Here is a 13,572-nt window from a genome sequence, read left to right as displayed (position 1 = left end):
TCCTTCTCCTTCTCCTTCTCCTTCTCCTTCTCCTTCTCCTCAGCTTCCTCTGGCTCCAGGGTGTCTGGCCCGGAAGGGCCTGGGTGGGGGTGGGGCTACATGAGAGCTCTGGGTTGATGTGCCTGCTGACAGCCTCCCCCCCACCCCCCTGCAGACCTCGCTCGTTCATCTGCTGAAAACTGTGCGGCTCCTGCGGTTGCTGCGGCTGCTGCAGAAGCTAGAGCGGTACTCGCAGTGCAGCGCAGTGGTGCTCACGCTGCTCATGTCCGTCTTTGCCCTCCTTGCTCACTGGATGGCTTGCATCTGGTACGTCATCGGGCGCCGGGAGATGGAGGCCAATGACCCGCTGCTCTGGGACATTGGTGAGCCACCAGCCCTAGACTTTTTCCCCTGCTTGCTACCTCTCCACCTCTCCTATCCCCAAACGGATGCTACCGGCACTCACCATCTCCTCGTCCATAGTCCTCCAGCCATCCAATAAGATGCCCTGTGTTTCTTCTGTATTAAGTGCAGAGATACTGGTTTGAAGACAAGGGCTCTGCCTAGGGGGAAACTTCCAGCCTATCGGGGAACAAGACCAAGATATAGGGAGAGAGGTTGATGGACAGAGGGTATTTTAGACAGGAAACTGCACATGTGTAAAGGCTTAGAAAGAGCTTACTCTGTCGGCACTCTGCCATCATCAGTTCCTTCTTAGACACAATTAATGGAGCCACTGGTAAGGAGGCAGACCTAGGCCCTCAATGTTTCCTTGGAAAGTAGGTCAGATCCTAGGTGCTGTTCTTGACACCTCCCCCTCCATCAGGCCACACTGACCCACCACTTGGATCTGGCATGGTCCCTCCTCTCTCCATGACTCCTACAATGGGCTCAAGGTTTAAGAGCACTTGTTGACCTTGCAGAGGACCTGGGGTTCAGTTCCCAACACCCCTATGATAGGTAGCTCATAGGGGATCTACTGCCCTCTTTTGACCTGTGCAAGCGACAGACAGACAGACAGTCAGACACAGACACACACACACACACACACACACACACACGCAGTACACATACAGGTTGACAAACATTCATACACATTAAAAAATAAAATAAATCTATAATAATAATTTTAAAAAATAATAGACACTGATCCATTCCCTGCTTCCACTTAGGCCCATACATAACAGGTTTGCAAACACTCATACACATTAAGAATAAAATAAATACTGGGCAGTGGTGGCACACACCTTTAAATACAGCACTTGGGAGGCAGAGGCAGGCAGATTTCTGAGTTTGAGGTATGCTTGGTCTACAGAGTGAGTTCCAGGACAGCCAGGGCTATACAGAGAAACCCTGTCTTGAAAAAAAATCAAAATAAATAAATAAATAAATCTGTAATAATAATTTTAAAACATAATACCCAGGCCCTTAAGTAAGCTCCTCATCGCCCTTGAACTCCATGTTGCTGTCATGTATCTGAGGCAGACCTCTGTGATCTGTGTTCCCACCATCTTCCTTCCTCCTGTACAGCCTCGTGTGCACTAGCTGCCCTCCTGGGTCCAGTGACCGCTAATTTCTCACCATGGGTCTTGTACGTGTCTTCCTCCCTGGGAGCCCTGGGCTCCTTTCTTTCCCCACGGTGAATTTTCTATTCTCTCAGTCTCCACAAAAAAAAAAAAAAAAACCATGTCCTAAGAGAGTGATGTCCCTAGGATCCATGTTGCCCACCCCCGACCTATGGTTTCTAATACATGTATGTAGCCTGCCTTCCACCTGCAAAGGTTTGTTTTCCTTCCCCCTTGACACTGTTTACAGGTGATGGCAGGGACAGCCCTGGCTGGCTCAGATCTCAGCATTTTCCCTACAACACACACATATACAGGAAACACACAGTAAAATACCAGAGAGTTGAAGGGGCCCTTGTGGTCAACGGTCTATGGAGTGGGTAGTCTTGGCGTCAACTGTAGGCAGTTCATGGTCTCCAGGCCCAGTCACAGCTGCTCAGCACACTTCCTGTCTCAGGAGCTACAAACTACCCTTCTCTTCTATAAACACATATCCAAGGCCAAACAGGCAGATCAGGGAAATGCTTTCTCCAGCGCTTGTGTAGCCATAATTTCTTCCCTTGGCCTCATCACAGGTTGGTTGCATGAGCTGGGCAAGCGTCTGGAGGAGCCTTATGTCAATGGCTCGGCGGGCGGACCATCTCGGCGCAGTGCCTACATCGCTGCGCTGTACTTCACGCTGAGCAGCCTCACCAGTGTAGGCTTCGGCAACGTGTGTGCCAACACTGACGCTGAGAAGATCTTCTCCATCTGCACGATGCTCATAGGCGGTGAGGCCAGACCCACTATTTCCAGGGAGCCTGTGAATCTAGGCTTGTGCACAGGGAAATAAGGCTCAGAGAAAGGAAGGTGCCCACCCAAGTCCACACAGTCACATGTTCATTCATATTCGCTACCCATGATTGTGCCCATGAACAGTTGTGATCTCTTTCAAGGGGTTAAAAATACCCAAAGTCATGGCCAAGCAGGTGATGAGAGAGGAATATGGGTATGCCTCATCTAGGGATTGCCATCTACTTCCCCCTGCTTTGATTGCTAGTTGTGCTCACAGGAACCCCCTAGCTCTCCCGTGCTCCCCCAGAACCTCTGAGATTTCCCATCCAAGGCATGGTGATTCGGGGAGCACAAGGAGCAAAATATGCGGTGAGCGCCTCTTGATACTCTGGGTTGCCACCTCTGTAGCGCTGATGCACGCAGTGGTGTTTGGGAATGTCACAGCCATCATCCAGCGCATGTACTCCCGACGCTCGCTCTACCACAGCCGCATGAAGGATCTCAAGGACTTCATCAGAGTACATCGTCTGCCCCGCCCACTCAAGCAGCGCATGCTCGAGTACTTCCAGACTACGTGGGCAGTCAACAGCGGCATCGATGCCAACGAGGTAGCACTGGGCAGGGGCTTCTGCCACGTGGCGGTGCAGTCAGGAAGGGTTAGTGCCTCTCCAGGCATGGAACAGAGGCAACCAGAGTGTAAAGAGGCACAGAGCTCTTAGCAAGAACGTGCACCCAGCCAAATCCAGATCCCTCTCTTTGGTGCTTGAAGGGAAGCTGAATGCTTGAGTCTGGACTTGAGTGGACACACCTTGCCTTCTCTGGGCCTCAGTTTCTCCATCCTGGTAGGCTTCACAGTTTCCCCCAGTACTATAGGGGGCCAAGCCTTCCTTCTCCATTCATTCTTATATACTGAACACAGTGGAGAATGGGGCAGTAGCTAGAGATGATTACAGGCAGCCTCAGCTCTAAAGGACACCCCAAGAAAGGTGGGAGAGGGACCCCAGTATAGAGAAACACGTAGTGAATAGAACCATACAGGAGTGAGTTCCTAAGTAGGGCCCTCATTGTGTCTGAGCCCAGAGGGGACGAAGGAAGGTGGTAGAGAGAGGGATATATCATGGTCAAGAGAATCAGTCTGCCATGAGACCATTCCAGGCCAAAAGAGAGAGGGAAGAAAAAAAAGCAACCTAGGTTCCTGAGTGCTAGTAAAGCAGAACTAAAGGAGGGCTGGAGAGATGGCTCAGCAGTTAAGAGCTCTGGCTGTTCTTCCAAAGGTGGCTCACAACCATCTGTAATGAGATCGGATGCCCTCTTCTGGTGTGTCTGAAGACAGCTACAGTGTACTTAACATATAATAAATAAATAAAGCAGCACAAATGAGTTCAAGGATCTGAAAATAGTAACGTGAGCTCTGGAGAGGGGAGGTTGTACTGGAAGGGGTGCCAGTGGCAGAGTTGGGGCTGGGCAGCTGCAGCCCCAAGAGCAGATAGCCTTGAGTTTGCAGTTTTATCCTGTTAGATCTCTAAGAAGGAGTGTGGCAGAGGGTTGAGGAGGAAGGGGACGGGAAGCATTTGCCAGGAAAGGATCCACAAGAGCAGGCAAGTTCTAGGTGGTTGCAAGAGAGCAGCTCACAGTGCTACCCAGGTCTGGCTTGGGGTCAAGGGATGAGAAGAAGGAGGAGGACTGAGCTTAGGGAATGAAGCGTGGTGTCCAGGTCTGAGCCATCAGGAGATGAGTTGTCCATCAGGTAGTTGTAAATTAAATACACCCGTGAACCCAATGTTAGGGCTTCCAGGCATGACTGGTAGGGAAGAGGGAGGCTGGTTACCATGATGTGTGGGGTGGTGGGGAGGGGACCAGGGGATGTAGAACTGAGAAGTGAGAGAAGTGAGTGAGGGGATTGGCTATGCAAGGAGGCTGGGGAAGGAATGAGGAAGGACGGCCAGAGATGAGGGAGCCAAACTGGGAGGGAGTCCCTTCCGGGGGCCCAGGCGGAACAAGGAAGAGATCAGGAAGACAGAATTGCCAAGGGGCTCCATGGTTTTATGAGGGAAATGTACAGAGCTCTGGTAATATTCAAGACCTAGCATGAGCCTGGAGATAAGGATACTGAGGCCCAGAGGTGGAAAAGAGAGGGTCCAAAACTGCCAGAAAAATAGGAACAAAGATGATTCCTACTTTCCCAATTCCCAGTTGAAGTCTGACCCTCCAAGGATGACCCTTGACTATATAGAATTGAGCCACCAGAATCTATGGCTTCTCAGTGTGTGCAGCCACGTGCAGTACCTAGGGGGAAGACTTGGTCTCTGCCCAGAAGTTAGATTTTGTGATCAACATAGTAAGGAAAATTGAGGCTAGATAAGAAAATAAGTCTCGGGCTGTTGAGATGACTCAGCAGGCAAGAGCACTGATGGTTCTTCCAAAGGTCCTGAGTTCAAATCCCAGCAACCACATGGTGGCTCACAACCACCCTAATGAGATCCAACACCCTCTTCTGGTGCGTCTGAAGACAGCTACAGTGTACTTACATATAATAACAAATAAATATTTTTTAAAAGAAAAGAAAGAAAAGAAAAGAAGTCTCCCTAAGGTCCAGAGGATAATTTCAAAGAGAGGGAAAGTTGGCACCCTTGCCTTGGGGACAGCCCAGCTCATTTGTAGATTTGAGTAGTGACTGCCAAGGGGATGGCCAGAGTAACGTCTACCTCTTGTGACAGTTACTGCGCGACTTCCCAGATGAGCTGCGAGCTGACATCGCTATGCACCTGAATCGCGAGATCCTGCAGCTGCCTTTGTTTGGGGCAGCTAGCAGGGGCTGCCTTCGGGCCCTCTCCCTGCACATCAAGACCTCTTTTTGTGCTCCTGGGGAGTACCTGTTACGCCGTGGGGATGCCCTACAGGCACACTACTACGTTTGCTCTGGCTCACTTGAGGTGCTCCGAGACAACATGGTGCTGGCCATCCTTGGTGAGAACCCCACCATCTCACACTGCCCATCCTAAGACCTTCTCCAGAGGCCTTGGGGATAGCATGGGGTTCTGGGAATGGGAGACCTCTAACACCTAGAATGCCTACTGAGGAGTATTCTTCCTTGATCCCTTCAGTTCCCCCTTGGCCATTCCTCCCATTCTGCCCTAACTCATTGGCCACCCTTAACCCACGGGCCCTCCATCAGTCAGTGACTGTCATTCACACCAACTCCTCTTTTTCTACATCATCTTCCAGTTCCATTGAACCGTCCCCAAACGACTCTAAAACCTGTTGACCTTTACGGTTTAACTGACCCCTCTGGCCATTTTTTAATTGATCATCCAATTCTATTGGTCATTTCTTCAGCACTATAGACATCTCCTACTGGCTGCTGCCCAGCTTCACCTGCCACTCTCCATGGGCCTCTTGCAAGTTCCCTGATTCCCTCTTCCAATGCACTAACTCCCTTCAACCATCCTTAAATACTCTGACCATCATCTCTCAGACATATGGACCATCTCCCGCTGATATTCCCTTCAGCCCAGTTGACTGTCCCCCGTCCTCTACCCACAGGGAAGGGGGACTTGATTGGGGCAGACATCCCTGAGTTGGGGCAGGAGCCTGGGTCTGGGGCAGGCCCCAGCTGTGTGCTGAAGACCAGCGCTGATGTGAAAGCACTGACTTACTGTGGCCTGCAGCAGCTGAGCAGCCGAGGGCTGGCAGAGGTTCTTCGGCTGTATCCGGAATATGCGGCTGCCTTCCGGGCTGGCCTACCCCGGGACCTAACCTTCAACCTGCGCCAAGGTTCTGAAAATAATGTAGGTAGACCATGTATGGCTGCCACCCCCACTGAGGTACCTTCCTTCAAAACAGATATCCTCTTGCATCTCTCTCCTCCCTAAAAACATCACTTCTAACTCGGAACTACCTCCTTCTATTGCTTTATATATACTATCTTCCCACCCCACTTCATTTGGGCCTCACCCAGTCCCTGGCCAATCTCTCACAGCTTCTACTATTGCCCGTTACCTTTCAGCCTTGTCTTATCTTTATAAACAACCCCTTCTTTTAGGTCTCTCTCTGAACTGGTGCAACCCCCCCAAACCCCCCCTCCCAAAGTTCCTCTCCTCTGCTATTGTCCCAGTGGTTCTCACTCTGTTTTAGGCTGATGTGTCTATACCTTAGGCCTTTGTCTTTTGCTACTTTGGGGCTCAAGTTGTCATTCTGAAGTCCTCTGAGTTGGAGTTGGTGGTCTGGTTCAATTTCATAAGAAGGTCCCATGTACTCAATCCCTTAACCCTGATCAGTAGAGTGAAGAGAGGCTGTACCAGAGGAGAGGTAGGAGTCAGCTTGAACTCCCACTGTCTCCACAGGGCCTCGGCCGCTTCTCACGTTCTCCTCGCCTCTCCCAGGTAATCCAAATTTCTGGGTGGGGTGAGGTTGTTCTGTGGAGAGGTTGGGAGGCAGGGCAGCTATCCTTAGCCCCTCTGCCACAGGGAGAAGGGACAGAGGATGGATCGGGATTGCATACGGTGCTGAGGGTTACAATCCAGTAAATGGTCCTGCGCCTACTTTCCAGTAGTAACAACTGATGTTCCCTTTTCCAACAGGCACGCTCTGACACTCTTGGTTCCTCCTCAGACAAGACTCTACCATCCATCTCAGAAACCGAGGGTGGCACGGAGCCTGGGGCTGGTTCCAGGCCCCGTCGGCCCCTCCTGCTGCCCAACCTCAGTCCAGCACGACCTCGGGGGTCCCTGGTCAGCCTTTTGGGCGAGGAGCTGCCCCCATTCTCAGCCCTTGTCTCCTCTCCTTCCCTGTCCCCATCTCCTTCCCCTGCCCTGGCTGGCCGGGGTCAGAGTCCCTCCCCGCACGGCCCCCCCAGGGGCTCTGCTGCCTGGAAGCCCCCCCAGCTCCTCATTCCCCCACTGGGAACATTTGGACCTCCGGACCTCAGTCCCCGGTGAGATGCCAGCCTTCCTTTCCTTTCCCATATCCCTGCTGGCTTCCAGAACCTTCTTTGGGCTCCATTCCCAGCGTTCCAACCAGTGCTCCTTACTGTCTCTGCCCCATTTGCCAACCTTGCCTTTCCAACCACAGCTTGCAATCCCATTCTGCTTTGACCACTGTTCTTCCCCAGTTTCCTGCCTCTGCTGCCCTCATTGACCCTCTGCCTACTCTATTCTGGCCCCGCACCCTCCCTATGGTGCTGATGAACATGACTCTACCCTCAGGATCGTGGATGGCATTGAAGACTCCAGTAACACAGCTGAGGCCCCTACATTCCGGTTCAGCAAGAGGCCAGAGCCCACCAGAACTCGCTCCCAGGCTCCCCCTTCAGGTAAGGAATCACAGTCATTTGTATATCTGCCCATTTATCCATCCTTTCATTTACCCGTCTATCCACCTGTCCCCATCCATCTGTCTATCTCATCACATACCCATCCATCCATCCACTCATCTGTCTCATCCATCTGTCCATCTACCCATCCACTCCATGTCATGTGTGTTCCGTGCCACCCTAGGGGTACACAGTTAAACTAGATCTTGCCAAAAGTTACATACAACCAAATCAGATCCTGCCAACATTTTATTGGGGGTGATGAATTTATGGGGGGGGGGCAGCAATACCCATTCACACAGATAAACAATTCTAGAATTCTGCGCTGAGTTCTACAACAAGGAGGAAGGAGAGCAAAATGTTGTGGTAGGACTGGAGGGACACTTTGGCTACTTCTTAAATGGGCTGCAAGGAGCCACTGACATGGTTCAATGGTAAAGACTGATTGAGTGTGACCCCTAGAACTTGTATGATGGAATGAGAGAACTGATTTCTGAAAGTTGCCCTGGCACTGTGGGACACACCTATACATAGCTGTAAATAAATAAGTGTAATTAAAAAATAAAAGGAGAGTGTGGCACTTTGGTAAAATGGAGCAACTGTCCAAAGGTATAAAGGCATGCACAGAAGAGACACTGTACTTGAATGCCAAGAAACCCTGTTGCCTAGAGCTGGAGAGTGGCAGGCATGGAGGAAGAGTGAAGGCTGGGGGAGTCACAAAACCGGCCTCTGGTGTTGGCTTTCCTGTCTCTCTGACACTAGAGCATTCTATTCCTTGCTTCCTACTTGCCAGGCAACAGAGAGGTGTGGGGACTTAGGGAGTCATGCTCCATGGGTTCATCTGTACCTCTTCACCCCATTCTGCCTGCAGGCCCCAGGCTCAGCCGGGAACTGGCCACAGAGGCAGCAGAGGAGGTGAAGGAAAAGGTCTGCAGGCTGAACCAGGAGGTGAGTCTGGCTTGGCTCTTCTCGTCCAATCCCAGAAAATATTGTCTTGGGGTCTGAGATGAGCTAGGCAGAGTCCTGTGTCCTCTTAGTCACACTAGCTAGATTACTCTGGGCAAGTCCCACAGCTAGGTTGGGCTTCTGTTTCCTCCCCTAAAAATTAGAAAAATAATCTGTCAGTGTATGGGTGGTGATGGTGCACGCCTTTAATCCTAGCACTCAGGAGGCAGAGGCAGGAGATGTCTGAGTCTAAGGTCTACAGAGTGAGTTTCAGGACAGGTAGAAAGCTAGATGGAGAAACTCTGTCTCAAAAAAAACCAAAAAAACAAAAAATCAAAAAAACAATTGACTAATTGATAGATGGATAGATAGGTAGGTAGGTAGATAGATAGATAGATAGATAGATAGATAGATAGATAGATAGATGGATAGATAGATAGAAAAATAGTATGTCCGTTCCAGAATTGTGAGGATAAGAGTGCACACATATGCCGGGTGGTCGTGGCGCATGCCTTTAATCTCAGCATTTGGGAGGCAGAGGCAGGTGGATTTCTGAGTTCGAGGCCAGCCTGGTCTACAGAGTGAGTTCTAGGACAGCCAGGGCTACACAGAGAAACCCTGTCTTGGGGGAAAAAAAAAAGAGTGCATATATATCTGGTCCAGGTCTTGCTGCATCTTGGGTATTCATTAACACCTCCCCCTCCCACAACTGGGTCTCCATTTACAGCCTGGGACCATCCAACCAAGCACAAGTCTGATGCCCAAGGCTTAAGTCCTTCCTCTTTTTACCTTTATCCAGTCTTGGTTAGTGGTGCATATGTGTGTGTGTGTGTGTGTGTGTGTGTGTGTGTACTTTTAGGTTGAGAGGGCCTATGCTCTTATGGCCAGGAAGAGACCATATTCTATATACTTAGGCTAGGCTAGGTACCGCTTCTCCTTCTTTCCCAAGGGATCTCAGTACTGTCTGTCGCCACACAGCTACCAAACCTAACCCCTGGGAGTCACCTTCCCTCAGTTCTGATAAACAGCCTGCATCCCAGAGAGGCAGCATCTGGGCCAGAGCGGGGTCTAGAGCTATCTCCAGTTCAAGGTTAATGGCAAGTTCTGCTTCTGGCTACGGCCTCAGGCTGCCCTCAGCTCCAGGCCAGTGATAACCATACCCGAGTTTGTATCAGTACAGGTTCCCTAGCTTCAGTCAGCTTGGAATGTCTCCTGTGGGGCCAAGAACTCTGCATTTTAACAAGTTTCTCAATGGATTCCACGCTCACTAAAAACCACTCATGAAGACACTTGGATGACAGGCTAAGAGCAAAGCTGTGACCGTGCATTTTTTTTTCTATATTTTATACAAGGGAGAGAGAGCGAAGTGTAGTGGCTCATGCCTGTAACCCCAAAACCCCAGGGATAGAGGCAATGGAGGATCAAGAATTCAGGACCACCCTTGCCTACACTGCAAGTTTGAGAGCAGCCTGAGCTATTTGAGACTGTCTCAGGGAGATGGCTTAATTGGTAAAGTGCCTGTCACACAATGCATAAGGACCTGATTCCCTAGTGAACACTGAAAGCCAGGCAACAGTGCTGCATGTCTGTAACACTGGTGATGGGGAAGGGATTTGGACAGACACACGGACATATGCCAGTCAGCCAGTCTAGATGGCTGGTGAGCTCCAAGTTCAGTGAGAGACTCTGTCTCAGTCTTTTTCCCACCCTGTCCTGGAACTCTATAGACTAGGCGGGCCTCAAATTCACAAAGATCTACCTGCCTCTGGGATTAAAAGTGTGTGCCACTAACATCCAGGGAGGCTCTGTCTTAAAACAAACAAACAAACAAACAAACAAAGCCAAAACCAACTAACCAACCAAAACCATAGAGAATAAAGGGAAGTTATCCAATGTTGACCTCTGGCCTAGAAGGACACCTGCACTCAAGTGTACACACACACACACACACACACACACACACACACACACACATTAAATACATATAAAGCCAAGGAGCAGGAACAGCAGTGTCTGCTGCTGCAGATAACTTTTTGGAAATAAATTGGGGTACTCATGGGCTATTATAGCTCCTGCTCTTTTTTATTCCCAGGTGGTTGAAGAACTTTGTAAACTGTAGTGTGGGGGGTGAGGGGTGACCTGGTTATTGCTATGGCATCCATGAGACATTTTGCTGTGTTTTCAACAGATCTCCCATCTCAATCAGGAAGTGTCTCAGCTGAGCCGGGAGCTGCGGCAAGTGATGGGCCTCTTACAGGCCAGGCTGGGTCCCCCAAGCCACTCAGCTGACTCACCTTGGCTCCCAGACCTTCCTTGTCCCCACCAGAGACCACCACGCATCTCTCCTCATATGTCTGGACCACCACCTGGTCTCCAAAATACTACACTTGCTGTCGTCCACTGTCCAGCCAGTGTTGGGACAGTGGAGAGGGGGGCCACCCCCTCAGAGCTGAGACCTCCCATGATGCCACCCCATCCCTCAGAACCTGACCCTCTCGGACCCTCTCCAGTGCCAGAGGCTTCTCCCCTGACCCCAAACCTCCTGAAGCACAGCTTCCAGTCTGGGTCAGACACATTCCACTGACCCTGGCCTTGGGCCCAGGCCTGTCTGGGGTAGGCTTTACCACCTGCCATCCAGGGAGGACCTGGGCTCCTTGGCCTCTTGCCTTGGGGTCAGCAGCTGCCAGCTGGTCTGGTTGGCTCTGGATTCTCTGGACTTTTTAACAACGAGTGGCCACATCTAACCCCGTTCCATTTTCTAACCATCCCCCATCCTCCTCTTCTGGGAGGGGAGTCACCTGAAGCCGTGGAATCCAGCAGGCATGAAATGGACCATGGCGCCCTGTTGGGCTACGAAAAGGAGATGTCTTACTTTCTCCCCAAGACTTGGAGGTAGGTATAGACTGGGAACAGAAGAACGGTCAAGAACAAGGGTCTAGTTTAGTAAAGGAAGACTGAGGTTAGACCAGGCAGGGTCTAGAGTGAGAGGGCTAGATGGTATTATAGTACTATGAAGCTCCTCTGTCCCAGATTCTGGGTCCTTTGCAGAGGACCCTGAGAACACTGTCACCTTGAGGGGAGTGAGTTTGAGAGTCTAGCTGTCATTTGAGAAACCCAGGACATGTTAGGCCTCCTGCCAGCAGCCAAGCTGAAGGACTTCACTTCACCCCCATGGCACACACAGAAAACAACTGAGGGCTCCAGATGTGTCTTTGGCTCTCAGAACACTTTTTTTTTTCTTCTTCAAACTATGAATGAGTTACCAACATCAAACTCCAGATAGAGCCACAAAATATTCAGTATTCTAACTTCTCAAGAAAAACAAACAAGAGCCAACATTCATCTGGCAAAAATCAGGAATTCCTAGTCTTGGGTGGCTGGAGAAGCAGTCCCCATTTCTTCAGTCTCCTGCTTGATGATCATTTCTTTTTGTTTGGTCCCTGTGTTTTTTCAGTTTGTAATCCCCACCTTAGAGTGGGCTCCAAGGGGGTCCTAACGTCTGTTTGTACTCTCGACTTGGGCCTGTCAACCTCTGTTTCTGTCTTTCTACAGGCTGTCATGCAAGGTGGTCCCTTCTGCTGCCAGCAGCTCAAAGCATTCTAGCATTACCCTTCTGCAGCTCCCACCTCCAAACAAAAGCCAAATCTGCCCCACTCCTCCCAACATGGTCTCAACCTCACTGAGGGTCTGAGCAACTCACAAGCCCTCTCTGGTTTCCAGCCTTCCTTTCTCACTCAATGCCCCAGGCTCACTTTTGGATAGAAAATAAATCCATATATTTTTGTAGACCTTGACTCTGGCTGTTTCTGGGGGTTAGTCTGAGAGCCCCAGGGCTTTGAAAGAGCTAACGCAAGCAGACACACCCCACCATACCCCAGGGCCCTGTTGCTGTCTCTAGGAAGGGCAAAGGCGCCAGCTAATCCACTTGGTACCATATTCACGCCACTAGGGACTCCTTGGATAAGGGAGAAACCTTAATGAGTCTCTAAGGGCCTGTTACATTCCTTCCTCCCCACCACCCAGTTACAACCACAAATACACAGTATGTGGGAGAGACAGTCCAATTAGGCTCATCTCTTTAGCCTTAGAAAGAAATACCAGGAATTTTCTTGCCCTTTTCTTCTTTCCAGGATAGGTATTTGATATTAAGCTAGGTATAGTGTGTTATTGTGGGCAGGTCGGTAGAGAGAGTAGCTTGTCATCAGTTAAGAACCTACTCTCCCAAATTCTGTCTTTCTCAGCTTACATTTCTGTGAAGGTCTGTGCATGTCATATGGTACATATGTTGTAGGAATCTGGCACCTTGGTGATGAGATGAAATTACATGTGGGCACAGTTTTGTGGCAGGCTGTCCCAGACAGGTCTACTCTTCAGCTCCAGCTTTCAGGGTATGACTAAGGTTGTTCCATGCCCTAGGCACTACATGGTCTCTGGGGTGAGCTTTGATTTTATAAAGGTTTTAAGTAGTATCCCTGGGAAAGAGATGCAGAAAGAGGCCAATGTTGGAGATTGGGGTTAAGCAGAAGTGGTCCTAATTCATACAGAAGGAATTAGAAGAAACAGAAACAGAACTGAGCTGTGGCAGAAGGGGGAGTGGTTTTCATCTATAGTGATGGGTAGAAAGAACACAGGCAGTCTTTGAAGGAGAGCTAATTCTGATTGGGGGGGGGGTGAGGATGGGGGGCCTGGTATATTTGGGAATAGAGCCTAAGAAAGAAAGCTTAGTTCGTCGTGGTAGTTGCATACGCATTTAATTCCAGAACTCCAGAAGTAGAGGCAGGAGTATTTCTGTGAATTCAAATACAACCCATCTACAAAGTAAGTTCCAGGCCAATCAGGACTACTTAAAGCCTATGTGAAAGGAAGAGAAAATGAAAGCAAGCCTGTGGCAGAAGCAGGTCTCCTTTTCATCTATCTAGTATCCTCCAGACAATTCCTCCTTTCTAAAAGTTACATTTCTTCACGTATTTAGGGGGAGGGTGGATGAGTTCTTTTCTT

General features: G+C 50.1%; 1 protein-coding gene across 3 annotated transcripts in view; it reads left to right on the top strand.

The window, feature by feature from the left end:
- Positions 1–12,362, top strand: part of Kcnh4 (potassium voltage-gated channel subfamily H member 4) — a 20,206-nt gene extending 7,844 nt beyond the window's left edge. For all 3 annotated transcript variants that reach the window (XM_031351738.1, XM_031351739.1, XM_031351740.1), the window contains 11 exons: positions 155–362; positions 2,120–2,314; positions 2,727–2,926; positions 5,036–5,285; positions 5,862–6,106; positions 6,662–6,700; positions 6,899–7,251; positions 7,523–7,629; positions 8,501–8,577; positions 10,763–11,466; positions 12,127–12,362. In XM_031351738.1, the coding sequence (XP_031207598.1) occupies positions 155–362; positions 2,120–2,314; positions 2,727–2,926; positions 5,036–5,285; positions 5,862–6,106; positions 6,662–6,700; positions 6,899–7,251; positions 7,523–7,629; positions 8,501–8,577; positions 10,763–11,158 (2,070 nt within the window). In that variant the 3' untranslated portion in view covers positions 11,159–11,466; positions 12,127–12,362. The remainder of the gene's footprint in view (positions 1–154; positions 363–2,119; positions 2,315–2,726; positions 2,927–5,035; positions 5,286–5,861; positions 6,107–6,661; positions 6,701–6,898; positions 7,252–7,522; positions 7,630–8,500; positions 8,578–10,762; positions 11,467–12,126) is intronic.
- The last annotated feature ends 1,210 nt before the right edge of the window (positions 12,363–13,572 follow it).

The sequence above is a fragment of the Mastomys coucha genome, unplaced genomic scaffold, assembly GCF_008632895.1.
Source record: "Mastomys coucha isolate ucsf_1 unplaced genomic scaffold, UCSF_Mcou_1 pScaffold5, whole genome shotgun sequence".
In the NCBI taxonomy this organism is placed as follows: Eukaryota; Metazoa; Chordata; class Mammalia; order Rodentia; family Muridae; genus Mastomys; species Mastomys coucha.
This window is presented reverse-complemented; position numbering and strand designations above follow the sequence as displayed.